Source organism: Fundulus heteroclitus, chromosome 13, assembly GCF_011125445.2.
Source record: "Fundulus heteroclitus isolate FHET01 chromosome 13, MU-UCD_Fhet_4.1, whole genome shotgun sequence".
In the NCBI taxonomy this organism is placed as follows: Eukaryota; Metazoa; Chordata; class Actinopteri; order Cyprinodontiformes; family Fundulidae; genus Fundulus; species Fundulus heteroclitus.
The window spans coordinates 3,041,198-3,053,784 of NC_046373.1; the positions used below are offsets into that span (position 1 = coordinate 3,041,198).

At 39.4% G+C, this 12,587-nt stretch overlaps 1 protein-coding gene across 3 annotated transcripts in view; it reads right to left on the reverse strand.

Moving 5' to 3' along the window:
• Nucleotides 1-12,587, reverse strand: part of LOC105934269 (E3 ubiquitin-protein ligase SMURF2) — a 78,833-nt gene that overhangs the window by 8,640 nt on the left and 57,606 nt on the right. For all 3 annotated transcript variants that reach the window (XM_012874177.3, XM_012874176.3, XM_012874175.3), the window contains exon 12: nt 1,332-1,545. In XM_012874177.3, the coding sequence (XP_012729631.1) occupies nt 1,332-1,545 (214 nt within the window). The remainder of the gene's footprint in view (nt 1-1,331; nt 1,546-12,587) is intronic.

Here is a 12,587-nt window from a genome sequence, read left to right on the forward strand (position 1 = left end):
AGAGAGGTCTTATAAATTCTGCAAAGAACAAAGTGGGACCAGCTTTAACCCTACAGACCCCAAATTCAAATACTAAAGGATGTTTGGCATGAAGACGGCAAAATCAACAACAAATAAAGAATAAGTCATGTCCAGCTGTAAACTTAAATGCTAATTTATTTAAAGGCTTCAGGGGGGAAAAAAGAGACTATGAAAACATCCCATAAAAAAGAAGCATTTTTCAAGGTTCCTACACAGGTCAAGGTGTCGAGATTGGATACTTTTAGACGGGATTTTTATTGATTGGCAAAGTTTCTGTGCACAAAACAGAGAATCTGACTGAATTCACAGCATTATTGACATTAAAAAGAAATGCAGAAAGTTTAGAGTACTTTTTTAGTACTTTTAAAGAACAAATACAAAATTCACTATAATTTTATGACTAACATTTCTACAGTTGTCGAACTTTAACTACAGAACCTGGACAAAGCAGAGACGGAAAAACAGACGGATGGACGTTTTACAAACTTTCCGACAGGGAACAAAGTCTGGAAATGCAAATATTTTTCACTATTCTTATTCAAAAATCATTTTGTCCAAACCTGAAAAACACTTCTACTCCAGACTTTTCTGAAACGTGTAGGAACCGCTGATAAATAAAAAGGCACAGCTGCAGTGTCTCTGCTGGGGGGGGGGGGGGGGGGGGGGGAATCCTGCACCACTGGTTGGTGCTTGAAAATATCAGGAGAATCTGCAGAGCCGGTTTGAGAACTTCCTCCTTCCCCGTCTGTCACGTCGCAGCGGGATGAAGTCATAGTTTTCATAGCTCAGCTTGTAGTTAAGAACTTATGTTCGGCCACGAATACTTCTGCCACTGCTTTCTTCACTCCTCCTCCCCCCCCCACCCCCCTCCGTTGCTTTAGCTGCTGAAATCACGCAGAAGGAATGCCTTTGCCTCAGCTGAACAAATGATTGGAAGAACAAGGAAAAAGGAATCAAGAGGAGGAGAAGAAAAGGAAGAAAGTAATAGCTGTGTGGTGTTGTGGGAGTCGTTTAGTTTCTGCGCGGCTCTGGAAATCCTTGAATACTGGCTCTTTCTGGCACACGGTGAAAAATAATAAAGAAATTTCTCTCGATAAATAATGAAATGAGTTGATATCTTGCATAACGATTGATGCATAAGGTACGAATGTGAGTTAAATCGCTTGTTCAAGCATGTAGTTGTGTTTAAAGGGCCCCATTCAAGGTCAGGTGTGGTTTTTTTAGATTCTGCAGACGCATGAAAAACCGGCGTTTTTGTGCGCTTCGTGCGTTTAAGAGGCGTAATCTTATTTTTTATTTTATTTTTTTACCTCAAAGATCTCCTCCCGGCTGACCTCGATGCGGCAGTGGCCGGCCTGGGGTTGTTGCTGCGAGAGCTCCTGCCGGAGGATTTTCAGCTTCTGCACCAGGTCCCTCTTGTATTTGGGCACCGTCAGGCACTCGGCTTCTTCGGGTAGCTGAGCAGGAGACAGAGCCTGCGGAGGAACTCCAGGACCACCTTGGTCCTTCAGCTGTGGTGGGTGACTGCAGGGGAAAATGAAGCAAACGGGTTAAGACGATTCCTCAGATAAATAAATAAAGTATGACCAAAGCTACTTCTTCCTTTTTATGTAGGGTGTATAAAAAGGTAACTGTGTTTTTCCCTGTTTACGGCTCTAAATCCGCTGGATGTAATCGATTTGTAGATGAAGAGAGAGACGTGTTGGACAGGGAATTCCCAGACCTCTTCCTCTCTCTCTCATGTGCGCTCCGACCACAGACCAGTGGAGTTTTTTGTCAGAAAATTCCCTCTTTAGCCTCAAACTCATCGCTGGTGTTAAAACAACAGACCTCTAAGCCTCGCAGTGAATCTGATCCCCGACCTGCGAGGCGAGGCGAGGCGAGGCTTATTACCAGACGTTCGGTAAATATACCCACCAGAAAAGACCGAAAGGGATATAAACCAAATAAGCAGAACTACACAAGCTCGCTCACAGCGGCCTGGCAGTTCCCGCTAGCTCTACTTATAGGTTGTGTTTTCTCAGCTCATCAGCATACCACATTTTTCTTCATGTCAAAATTCAGCAACTATTTTCTTTTTTTTATTCCCTTTAAATCATTCCTCCAGCTGTTTCTGTCTCAATTCCACGACAAATACGTCCCGTCTGCTAAAAGCTAAAAAAGAGCTTCTGGTTGAAGCTGAATCCGTGTTTCGATTCGCACAAAAAAAAGCCGACTTCAACCAAATATTCCTGACTCTTTAGATCGGTTGGCGCTCTTTTTGTTTAATGAATTAGGCATGAAGGCGATCAGTCGGTGGTTCTGCTGAAGTTTAATTGGTGCTTTACGAGTGACCGTCAGCTCATCTGCATTGTTGGGTCTGGTGTCTCATCCTCCTCTTGACAATAAAATGCAGCTTATGACAGCGCTTTAAGGTACCAAGCCCGGCTGGAAAGCATCCATGAAGCTCATCAGCAGAGGAAAGGATGAGTTGCTCTTAAATTATCTGGTCTGCTGGCTTACTCTAGCCACGGTTCACACCTTCTGAATCTACCTAAAATTCAAAAATAGTCTTTTTTCACAATCCTCCCAAAGCTGCGGTCATGCTTCCACCAAACATCATCCTTCCACTCAACTTTCCAATAATATGCTTTGCAGCAACATTCTGAACAGCCAGCTCATTTAGTGATGACCCTCTGTGACATTGTGGAGGGCATCAGTGAATGTCTAAAAAATGGTCCACTTAGCGGCTTATAGCATTAGCTGTAAGCCGTAACTATCTAACAGAAAGAAAAGAAAACGAAAAGAAATGAAACAAATCAACCGGTGTGCAATTAATCCTCAGATATATGGAGTAAACAACATCAAAACATGCTGGTTCAGGTGCATGTATAGATCTTTGCAAATCTGCTCTTTACGGTGCGAAAACCAATATTTTCCAGGCCATCTTTGGTGGAAACGTTAAAATACAAAGCATTTTCTCCCAAATGTAGCATTTCTAAGAGGGTAAGCATTTCCCAATAAAAGCCCATTACGACATCAACAGTGATTTTCTTTTATTTTTTTAACCAGCCTGATGGTAGGATTGTGCATTACAGGATACCACAGACAACTTTATGTGCAACCATTGCATTAATGTATATAATACATCTAATACTGAAGGTAAAGCGCTCTTTGCCTCAGCCTTGGTTACAGTACAAGGATATTTCCTTTATGGGATGAAAGGCACAGTGGGAATTAAATAGTTACTTTACGCTGTAGTAAGTTTCTTTTCGTGTCAACAACGTCTAATTTGTAAAAAGGCAAACAAATCTTTCTTCATCTATTACAGCCAAAATTTGGAGCTCGAGGAGCAATAAGAGTTCAGCCATGCTTTCCACTGCTGACAGCACGATTGCAGTACAGATTAAGTCAATATATTCAGATAAGCACAAAATACTAATGTTAATTGACGGTGCAAACACAAACGCTGCCAAAAACTAATTTAAAAGATCTGAGTGAAGGGACTGTAATCGAATAAAAACTGTAGCGGCTGTTATTGGTTCATTACTGGGCGCCCAATCTGTCTCTCTCTCTTGATTGAAAATGATACGATTTCAGCCAAAAGCCTCAGAAATAGTTTAGTGTGACGACAAATGGGTATCATCCGTAAAAGATAATTCGGAAAGAATAATTAAACACGCGTTTTCTTTCAGTGCTTAGATGTTTAGGATAACTCCTGTTTTCTAGTTAAGTAGACTTAATATTTTTGTCAGTATTTATCTAAATATATACTGCCCCCCTTTTCTTTTAACATGTTTCGAGCTGGGTGGGCTTTGTATTTGTAGATTTAATAAATCCATGTTAATTAATATTAATATTCTACCTAATAAAAAAAAAACAGTGGTTACACAACTAAAGGAGCTTAAAAGGAATCAGTTTATCTCAATGAGTGAAGATCGCCCGGCATGTTTTTGAGCTCCCTGCCATTTTCATAACACCGACTTTCAGGTTTTATCATAAAAAAAAAAGAGCTTCAGTCCAGATCAAATGCACTGGGAAAAATATGCATTTTGTCCTGTTTTCAGATTCGTGAAACAATAATCCCCCTCATCAATGCGAGCCCAACGATCACACAGTTTTCACACAAAACATCGGCTCTCCTCAAGGGAGTGAACCAGTTGGACAAATATAGCCTTTTATCCCACTTTGGGTTTATGAAACCCCAGGCTAATTATTTTTATGTTTTTTTTTTTTGTTAAGAGAGAATAAGATAAAGTCTGGACCAAGGTGAGCTTTCTAGTTTTGGCCTTCTCTAGCCCACACTGTGGTGTCTGTGGTGAAACGCCTGGGTGGGCCTCAGAAAAAAAACATATTCTTTCCTTCAGCAGGACAGCAGCCCTCGTTTTCCTTTGAGAAGACGCTGAGCCAGCAGAGGACTTCTTTTTAAAAAAAAAAAAAAAAAAAAAAGGACTACTGTCCTCTGCCGGGAGGGGAGAATCAAAGCTGCAGTCGGCCAGACAAAGGCAGTGAACCAAGAGGTTCTGGTGTGATATATGATGGAGGAGAGGCCCTGTAAGGCAGCAGCACATAGTCCTCCACCGTTGCCAGCGCTTGTGTGTTTGGGTCTCTAGCTCAGTGGCTTTTAAAAAGAAGCCCATCTATCTATTTGGGCTCCCCAGGCTAAATGGGTGCAGTGTTTTCACTAGTGTCTCCCCCTGTATAATCAAGTCCACTGCTATTTACTGCTTTGGCAGGCGCTGGGGCTCCTCACATGTTAAAGAAAGGGTAAGGCTAGAGCAGAGCAGCTCTGAAAAACCACTTCGGCATAAAAAACGGACGACAAGAAAAGATGCCCTAAAACAAAAGTAGAGGGATTTCATGCTGACTAAAAGGCCGGGGAACCATATAATAAACATAAGTTAATGCATAGTTTCTTTTGAGGGACTGGCGTTATCTAAAATATGCTTCAAAGTTACCGAAGATGACGGCGAATGCAGACTCAGAGTCGGGCAACGCTTGCCAAAAGCAACTCGCAAGAAACGAAACATTAGCTAAATGTTTTGAATTCAACCTGCGAGACACATTTTTTTTTTTAATAACTACTGTATGAGTCAGAGGGGTGGGAAATAAGAAGCAGCAACAACAACAACAACAAAAAAAAAAACACAAAGGTGTGAACTGGATAGCCTGTAGCTGAACCTACGGAGTCGTAATACGCCTCGATCCTCCTGATTTATCTGCAGTGCGTCTTTACAAAGGCTGCATGCAAACGAGCGCTCAGCTGCATGTCTGGGGGTGAGAAAGTGTGCCGTTCTGTTCACACATCAGTTGGACGGTGCCATGACGGCTGACTGACTCTAGCGGTGTTAAAGCCACAGCGGCTACACTATGCAGCTCAGCCCGCCGTCCCTTTTTTCCCTCCCTGCAGTACCGGAGAAAATACCTCTACCTAACATTCTTTCAAAAAAGCAAATCACCTCTGGCCTCAGGAATAAAAACAACCAATACTGAAGGAATACCTGCTGTAAATCAACAGGGAAACTGTCCAGAGGATATAATATTTTATGCAACATAAACGGAGGATTGTGCAACTCATGTGGACTTCAGAGTGTTGTACCTTATACAGCCCCTTACAACGGTATTCTTAACCCTTAAACCTTTTCACATTTTGCTGGGATTTTATTGGGAGTTTATGCAAAAGGCATACCTGTGAAGCACAAATGTTAAAGTGTTGCTTGCATTTATATTCAGTCTCCCTGATTCAACACCGTAGAACCACCTCATCTCTACCAGCTTTGACCATCTACAGACATTTCTGTCTATTCTTCCTTAAGCTGGTTTATGTGCGGACTTTGACTGGACCATTCTGGCACATGACTATTCCCTTATAACTCTGGTTATAACGTTTAGCGTCAGCCAAAAGAGTTCTGTCTCACTTCTCACACCTCTTTTTCTTCCCATCTTTGCCGAGTCCATTAAATGACTCTTATGGCTTACTTTCAAAAACAGCTTTCCTCCTGCCACTCTTCCATAAATAGTGTAATATTTGTGGAGTGCACAACTAAAAAATACAGCCTTGTCAACAGATTCTCACACCTGAGCTGTGAATCTGCAGCTCATCCAGAGTTACCACGAGCCTCTTGGCTGGTTTTTCATCTAAGGCTCCCCATGTCTGAAGAGTCGGTGTAGATGTGCTGTCAAGTGTAGGTAGCTTTGCAGTTTTTACCATATTCTATCAATTTTCAGATAAACGAATTGAACTGTGAGATGTGCAACAATTTGGACGTTCTTAGGGTGTTCAGAGTAAAGGGGGCTAGAATTTAAAAGGTGTAAATCCATTTGCACGGCACTTCATCTGATTAATCCATTTACAAAAGCTAATCTGGTGTTTTCAGTTTCAAGTCTAACGCTGCGTTCAACCCGAACATGTTTTGAGCGTCAGGAGCATCTGGTTTACATGCAAACTCTCGGGCGAACGCAGCTGTAGGAGCGTGGAGAGGGTCCTGCGATGAGTTTTAACCGTCAGCAGCGCTGCGTTTTGAGCTTTCAGCATGCGAATCAGCAGACTCTAATAGAAAAATAATTATTTTGATAATAATTTAACTTTATTGATCTCACAATGGAGAAATTCACTTCTGCATCTTAACCCATCCCCTTGGGGAGCAGTGGGCTGCCACTGTGCGGCGCTGGGGAGCAATTGGGGGTTAAGGGTCTTGCTCAGGGACCCAGAATGGCAGCTTGTGGGAATTGAACTCAGAACCTCTGGGACCGAAGCTCTGTGCTCTAACCACTATATATATATATATATATATATATATATATATATATATATATATATATATATATATATATATATATATATATATATATATATATACACACTGAGCACTTCTTAAAACATCAGGGTAAATATTGATGTACATGTCATGAAGATGTAGAGCTTGGTTGGGAAAACACCGGCCCACTGATGCCCATCTAAAAATACCTTCTTCCAAACACTGATGTAATCTCTCAGCAGACATTTCTACCTGTGCAAAAGAAGGAAGCAGAGTATGTGTGAGACAGTGTAGTAGACCGCAGCCATGCAGATGTGTCTGACTGTCTGACAACTCGAGGCCTTCAACATCCTAGGTAAAAAGGCTTTCTAAGACGTATTCAAATCTCGAAGCATCGGAGAACCGAGGTGCAAAACGTGCAAAATGTCAACTCAGCTTGAAGATGCATAATCTGTTCATCTTGCAGACAAAACACGGGCTTTCTGCGTGCAGGTGGGTAAAATAAACAGCTAAAACAAAGCCGTTTCAGAAATGTTTGGCATTTTAGCAATGAAAGGTTTAACAGCCAAAACAGTTTTCTGAAGTCATTTCCTCAACTGCAATTTAAGGAATCTAGATGAGATCATGGGGAAACTGAGAATCAAGCAAAAACCCAAACAAGCTGCAAAGTAAGAAGTCAGTGAATGGTCTCAACGTCACAAAAAATTAAGTTACAATCAAAGAAAATTAAAATTTGTGTTTTATTCATCAAGAGGGGGGAAATCTTCACAGGAAACTGGCTTCTCCTAAAACAGAAGCTTGCTTATTTAACTGAGTGATCAGCTACTTAGAATAAAAGTAAATAATGGCAGCAAAGAGACGACAGCAAAGATGTAGTTTGAATATTTAAGTAGGATAATGTTTGCCACAATGTTTTTTTTCCCCCTCCTTTTATCTGATTTAGCCAAAGTAACCCATAATCATCCTGTTAGAAGATATTTGATGTTAGTTTTTGTGGGTTTGTTTCCTTGTCAAACTGGCACAGCAGGGGTAGTAGTGCAATACAATCCTGTTAAAATTCTAGGATATTATCCCAAACTATTTGTTGAATTTGCCATGAGGAAAAAAACATCAATGAGGAGCTTTATACTTTACATTTAGAGCAGTTTCTTACCATTCTTTTAGCATCTTTTCTGTTTATGTGTGCTTTGTGCAATGACCTTTGTCATTTATCCAAAAAGTTCAAGTGCATTTTGCTCGATTCAGAGATGCCACAATAACAAGAGGAAAAATACTGAAAGTTCTGGAGACTGGGATTAGATTCTGTCTATACTGTGGAAACGAATGGCCATTAATCATTCATTCACAGCTTTTGAAAAAGTTGGAAAAACTAAGCAACCGATTATGTAGTATTGGTCAAACACATAATACCTGCCAAAATAATGGGAAGTTATCTTTATGACAAATAAATCTTTACTAATAAATGTTGACGATTATTCTCTTTTTGGAATCTAACACATTCAAAACGAATAAATGCATTTTCACAATAATTATTTACATTTCTATTCACTAATGAAATTCTATATTTATTAGTCTGAGCTATTGAGCAATATCCTAAAAAAAAAAAAAATTCAAGTAATTCTGTGTCTTACAACCATAGTGGTGGCGAGAGTGTTGCATAGCATGCATCTTTGAATAAAAGAACTACACCATCCACTTTTAACAGTGTTTGATAAGGAAACGGCACAAAAAACTCTTTAATTTCCACGAAACCTAATCCTATTAATGTATTATTCCATTTTCTGCTGCAGTTATTGCATGTTCAGCAGATCTTTTTAATAATGCCACATCAATAATGTAATACCTTATGAAATTATTGCCAAAATGTTATTAAATTAATAGTTAAAAAACCTTATCACGCCATTGACAAGCTATTCAGTTATTGGCTTTACTAAATCTAAATGAGAAAGACTATACATTTACTGGGAGGTGTTGCATTATTGACTGTTATTACAAGGTCCAAACTACCATGGGTGCAGAGCTTGTTATTAAAAAACAAAATGAAAACAGACAGACGTTTTCACGTCTCGTGTGTAAAAGTTCCTGCACTGATTTAATGTAATGATAATGTAGAACAGTGTTCAGGAGTAAAACTTAGTGTTTCAGGAAATGGCCGTCTAAACAACACAGCACAAAAGGGGAAGAAGGTGCTCTGGTCAGGTAAGACCACAACTGAACTGTCTGGCTTATATGCAAAAATTGCTATATGTGGTGAAAAAACGAACGCTTGCGCATCACCCTGAACGCAGCATCTCTGACCTGAAAAATAGTCGAATCATGCGGTGGGGTGGGTTTTTATTTCAAGCACAGACAAGAAAGCTGGTTTCATTTCAACCGACCGTATAACCTTTACAAACCAGCCGTTTTCAAACTTTCCATGTCGGGACACTGCAATTCCTTTTCCACAAATATTTTGTTTTGTTCTTTCCATTTTGCATGCACTAATTTGCCTTTGCGATATCGCTGCATGAAAACCTGCGGATCTGATCGTCCGAAAGGATTGAAAACTTCTCACCTTGGCTGCAAAGCGCACTCCTCAAACAACATTTAATCTCTGACTACCTGTTTAATTCTAGTGTTTTTCACTGGAAAGCGATCTAAATGGAGAGACTGTGTCCCCTAAACAAGTCCAACTGCCCAAACCACACATTTCTCCAAAGTTAGCCATAGAGAGGACAGATAAGGTAGACTGGAAGCTTTAATAATAATCTAATTTTGCATATACAGTCATTCTCAGTAAATTAGAAAACGCTCTCCAACGAGGTTTGCTTGTCAGATTAAAAGTACTTTTTGGAAATAACCTTTAAGGAGGTATTGTACACTTTCATTAAGTCTACATTTAGTCTGATGTAATATTTTAATCTTAAATGTCTTCTTTTCATTTGCTGAAAGTCAAAAACCATCATAATTAACAGATATAAAGATGTGAAAACCTCACATATTAATCTATATTATGTTCTTCAGATAGAGAAATGAGTTATTGAAATAAATTTACCTTTTAGTAATATTCTAATTTATTGAATATGACTGTAAAGTGAAAACACAGACTACCAATGTGGATTTCATGCCATATAAATGACATTTTATTTTTATGTAGGTGTTTATGGTCGTGTAAAAGTCAAACAAGCCTTTTTTTTGGGAAGCAGTTTATCCCATTTTGTGCACACGCTCCAAATCAAGATGCATCTTCCTGAAAAATCTAAGACTGACATCCAGTTGACGACGTAAATCCAGTCACCACAAGAAAATTACCCTTTGCTTACACATGTACCATGTACTTGCAACAGGACCGCCTATCCAGCCAAAGCTTTTTTTTCTAAAGGATTACCATGTTTCTATTTCAGCTGCTGTGCCAAACCTCTCATACCTTTCAGCCACAAAACTCTGGGATTTGACGGGTGTCGAGACGCACGAGTGTTAAATTCTGAGCTGTGAAGATGAATACAATCAGGATAAAACGCTTTTCCTCAGACTAACAATCTGTTATTGGTGGAAAGGATTAAACAACTGCTTCACATTAAATTCATTGCAACTGATTCGGAAAACAAAAACACCAACAATTATAAAATCTGCACACATATGCAGCTAAATTTTGTTCCCCCTGAAAAGGTCTCCAATCTGATTTCATCGTTTTAGCATAGGATACAATTACAAAATGATTCATATAGAAACATTTCAGTTTGCAAGCTTTTCAGTCAGTTTTACTCTTTTGGCTACGAGAAGCTAACAAAATTGAAACAGCAAGATTAAAGCCCAAGATAAAGACGTACTAAAAAGAAAGAAATGTCCTCTAAACCAGCCGAGGAGCGAGTATCTGTACTTTTCTCTGCATTGAGCAACAAAAATAGAAGAATCTTGCATATAGCCCAAACAGAACAGACCATCAACTCAGTTGACTGTGACATCCAACTTCTCAGAAGTCATCACGTATCGTCTCTTTCCATAGATGCACGTGATAATAAGGCTGATATACTTTAGAATGGTTATCTATTTACCGGCACGTTTGCATCACCAAATTACGTGGGTGTTTAGCAGGCACGGACAAGCATGATACTAATGGTGCATCACTTAAGCAAAAAATAAAATAAAAAATGTAAAGCAGAAACTCGTCAAGTGGAAAATAATCTGTCAGTAGTGTACTGACCATCACGGCTGCAACAATGTTGTCTAAAACAGGGGTGGGGTTCACCAGATGACCCAAATTATGATGCAAAATGTCAGACTTTGCAATGCCAGAGATATACTAGTTGTAATATGGAAAATGTATGCCTTTAGTCGTGGAGAAAGATTTTTTTCTCAAAATGTACAACTTTTTGACATCAGAAAACATCCAAGTTTTCTTTCATCTACAGTGGCCATAACACAAATTTTCATCTTTTTGGAATTTACAAGAATAAAGTGACAATAGTTTCAAAGTCCTCAGAATTTACAACTTGATGCTGATTTGCTAAAAAGATTTAGCACTTCCTTATTTGTGAAATCGATACCAAAGTATAATTTTATACTTTGGACGTCAACATTCCTCATTTTAACACAGGGGGAAGACTGGGCTTTGTTGTAAGAGTTCTCGTAAAATTACTGCTTTATTCTTGCAATTTTATGACCATAGTCTCGTAATTTTTTAGAAAGACAAAATATAACCTGCCGCTGTTATTTTGGGAGTCGCAGGTTGAGAAGTGTGGGAACCCAGATCTAAAACATTACTGTAATTTGAATTTTGATATGAACTTCAGCAACAACATAGCTTATATCTTTTCACTCTTTATAGAGTAATTATTCAGCTTATACTGTATAACCTGCTTGCAGTTGGCTGCTTAACAGACATAATTATAAAACCATCAAATTTGGTTATTTTCAAACAATAAGTCACCTTAAGCAACATTTGAAAATTGTCTGTCCAAAGAAAAACTTTCCATCTCGAACGTTTAGCAGCTTTTCAGCAGAAGGACTTTGTACACATGCTCATGTTGAGTTTAAAAGACCACAGCGCCAACTACTGGCGTGGCGGTGGACTTGCACTGTTTTTACGTCACCACTGTGCCCGTATAAATAGAGATTGTTTTTAAAAGGTTGTATAAATGTGTCAATACAAATGGGGGGGGGATCCTGTTTTCGATAGAGCGCTGACGTGTAAACAAGGGCGTAGAGAAGTCAGATGAAAACACAAAGCAGGAGGAGGAGGTTTAACTGGTTGTACAGTTTTGCCTTAAATATTTCATTCATGTACTATTATCCTTGTAGCAAATATTTTGTATAACCTCTCAGCCAAAGCAACAACAAAGACAAGCGAAACAAAAAAACTACAATATGCAATATCTTTATCATTTCCATACAAAAGCACACATTAGAAATCCCAGTTCACTAACATTGTTTTCATGTTCTAAAACTTCATCTGGACTCGGATCGATCCTCTACCAACAAACAAGCAACTAATGATGGTGACGGGCAACAAAGGCCGAGCTTCAGCACACAACCAGAGTCTGTTCAGACACATGTGGATGCTATTTGACCAAATGACCAGATGTTGATTCCCCCAAACATGTTTTTCCTCCTGCTGTTGCACAAAGTTCCAACACAGATTCTGCGCTGAGGAGCGAAACTGGAAAAACCTGACTCACAAAAAAGGCACAAGGGCCTCCCAGAGAGCCAAAACACTTCCTCTAGTTTTTTTTCTCCTTTTCTAATCAAAGACATGTAACGCAAAGATCCTTTTTCCAAGTTAAACTCCTTATCTCCACTGTTGCTACAAGGAGCACCGAGAACTCCCGGTGAGCTCAATTAGAGCCAATT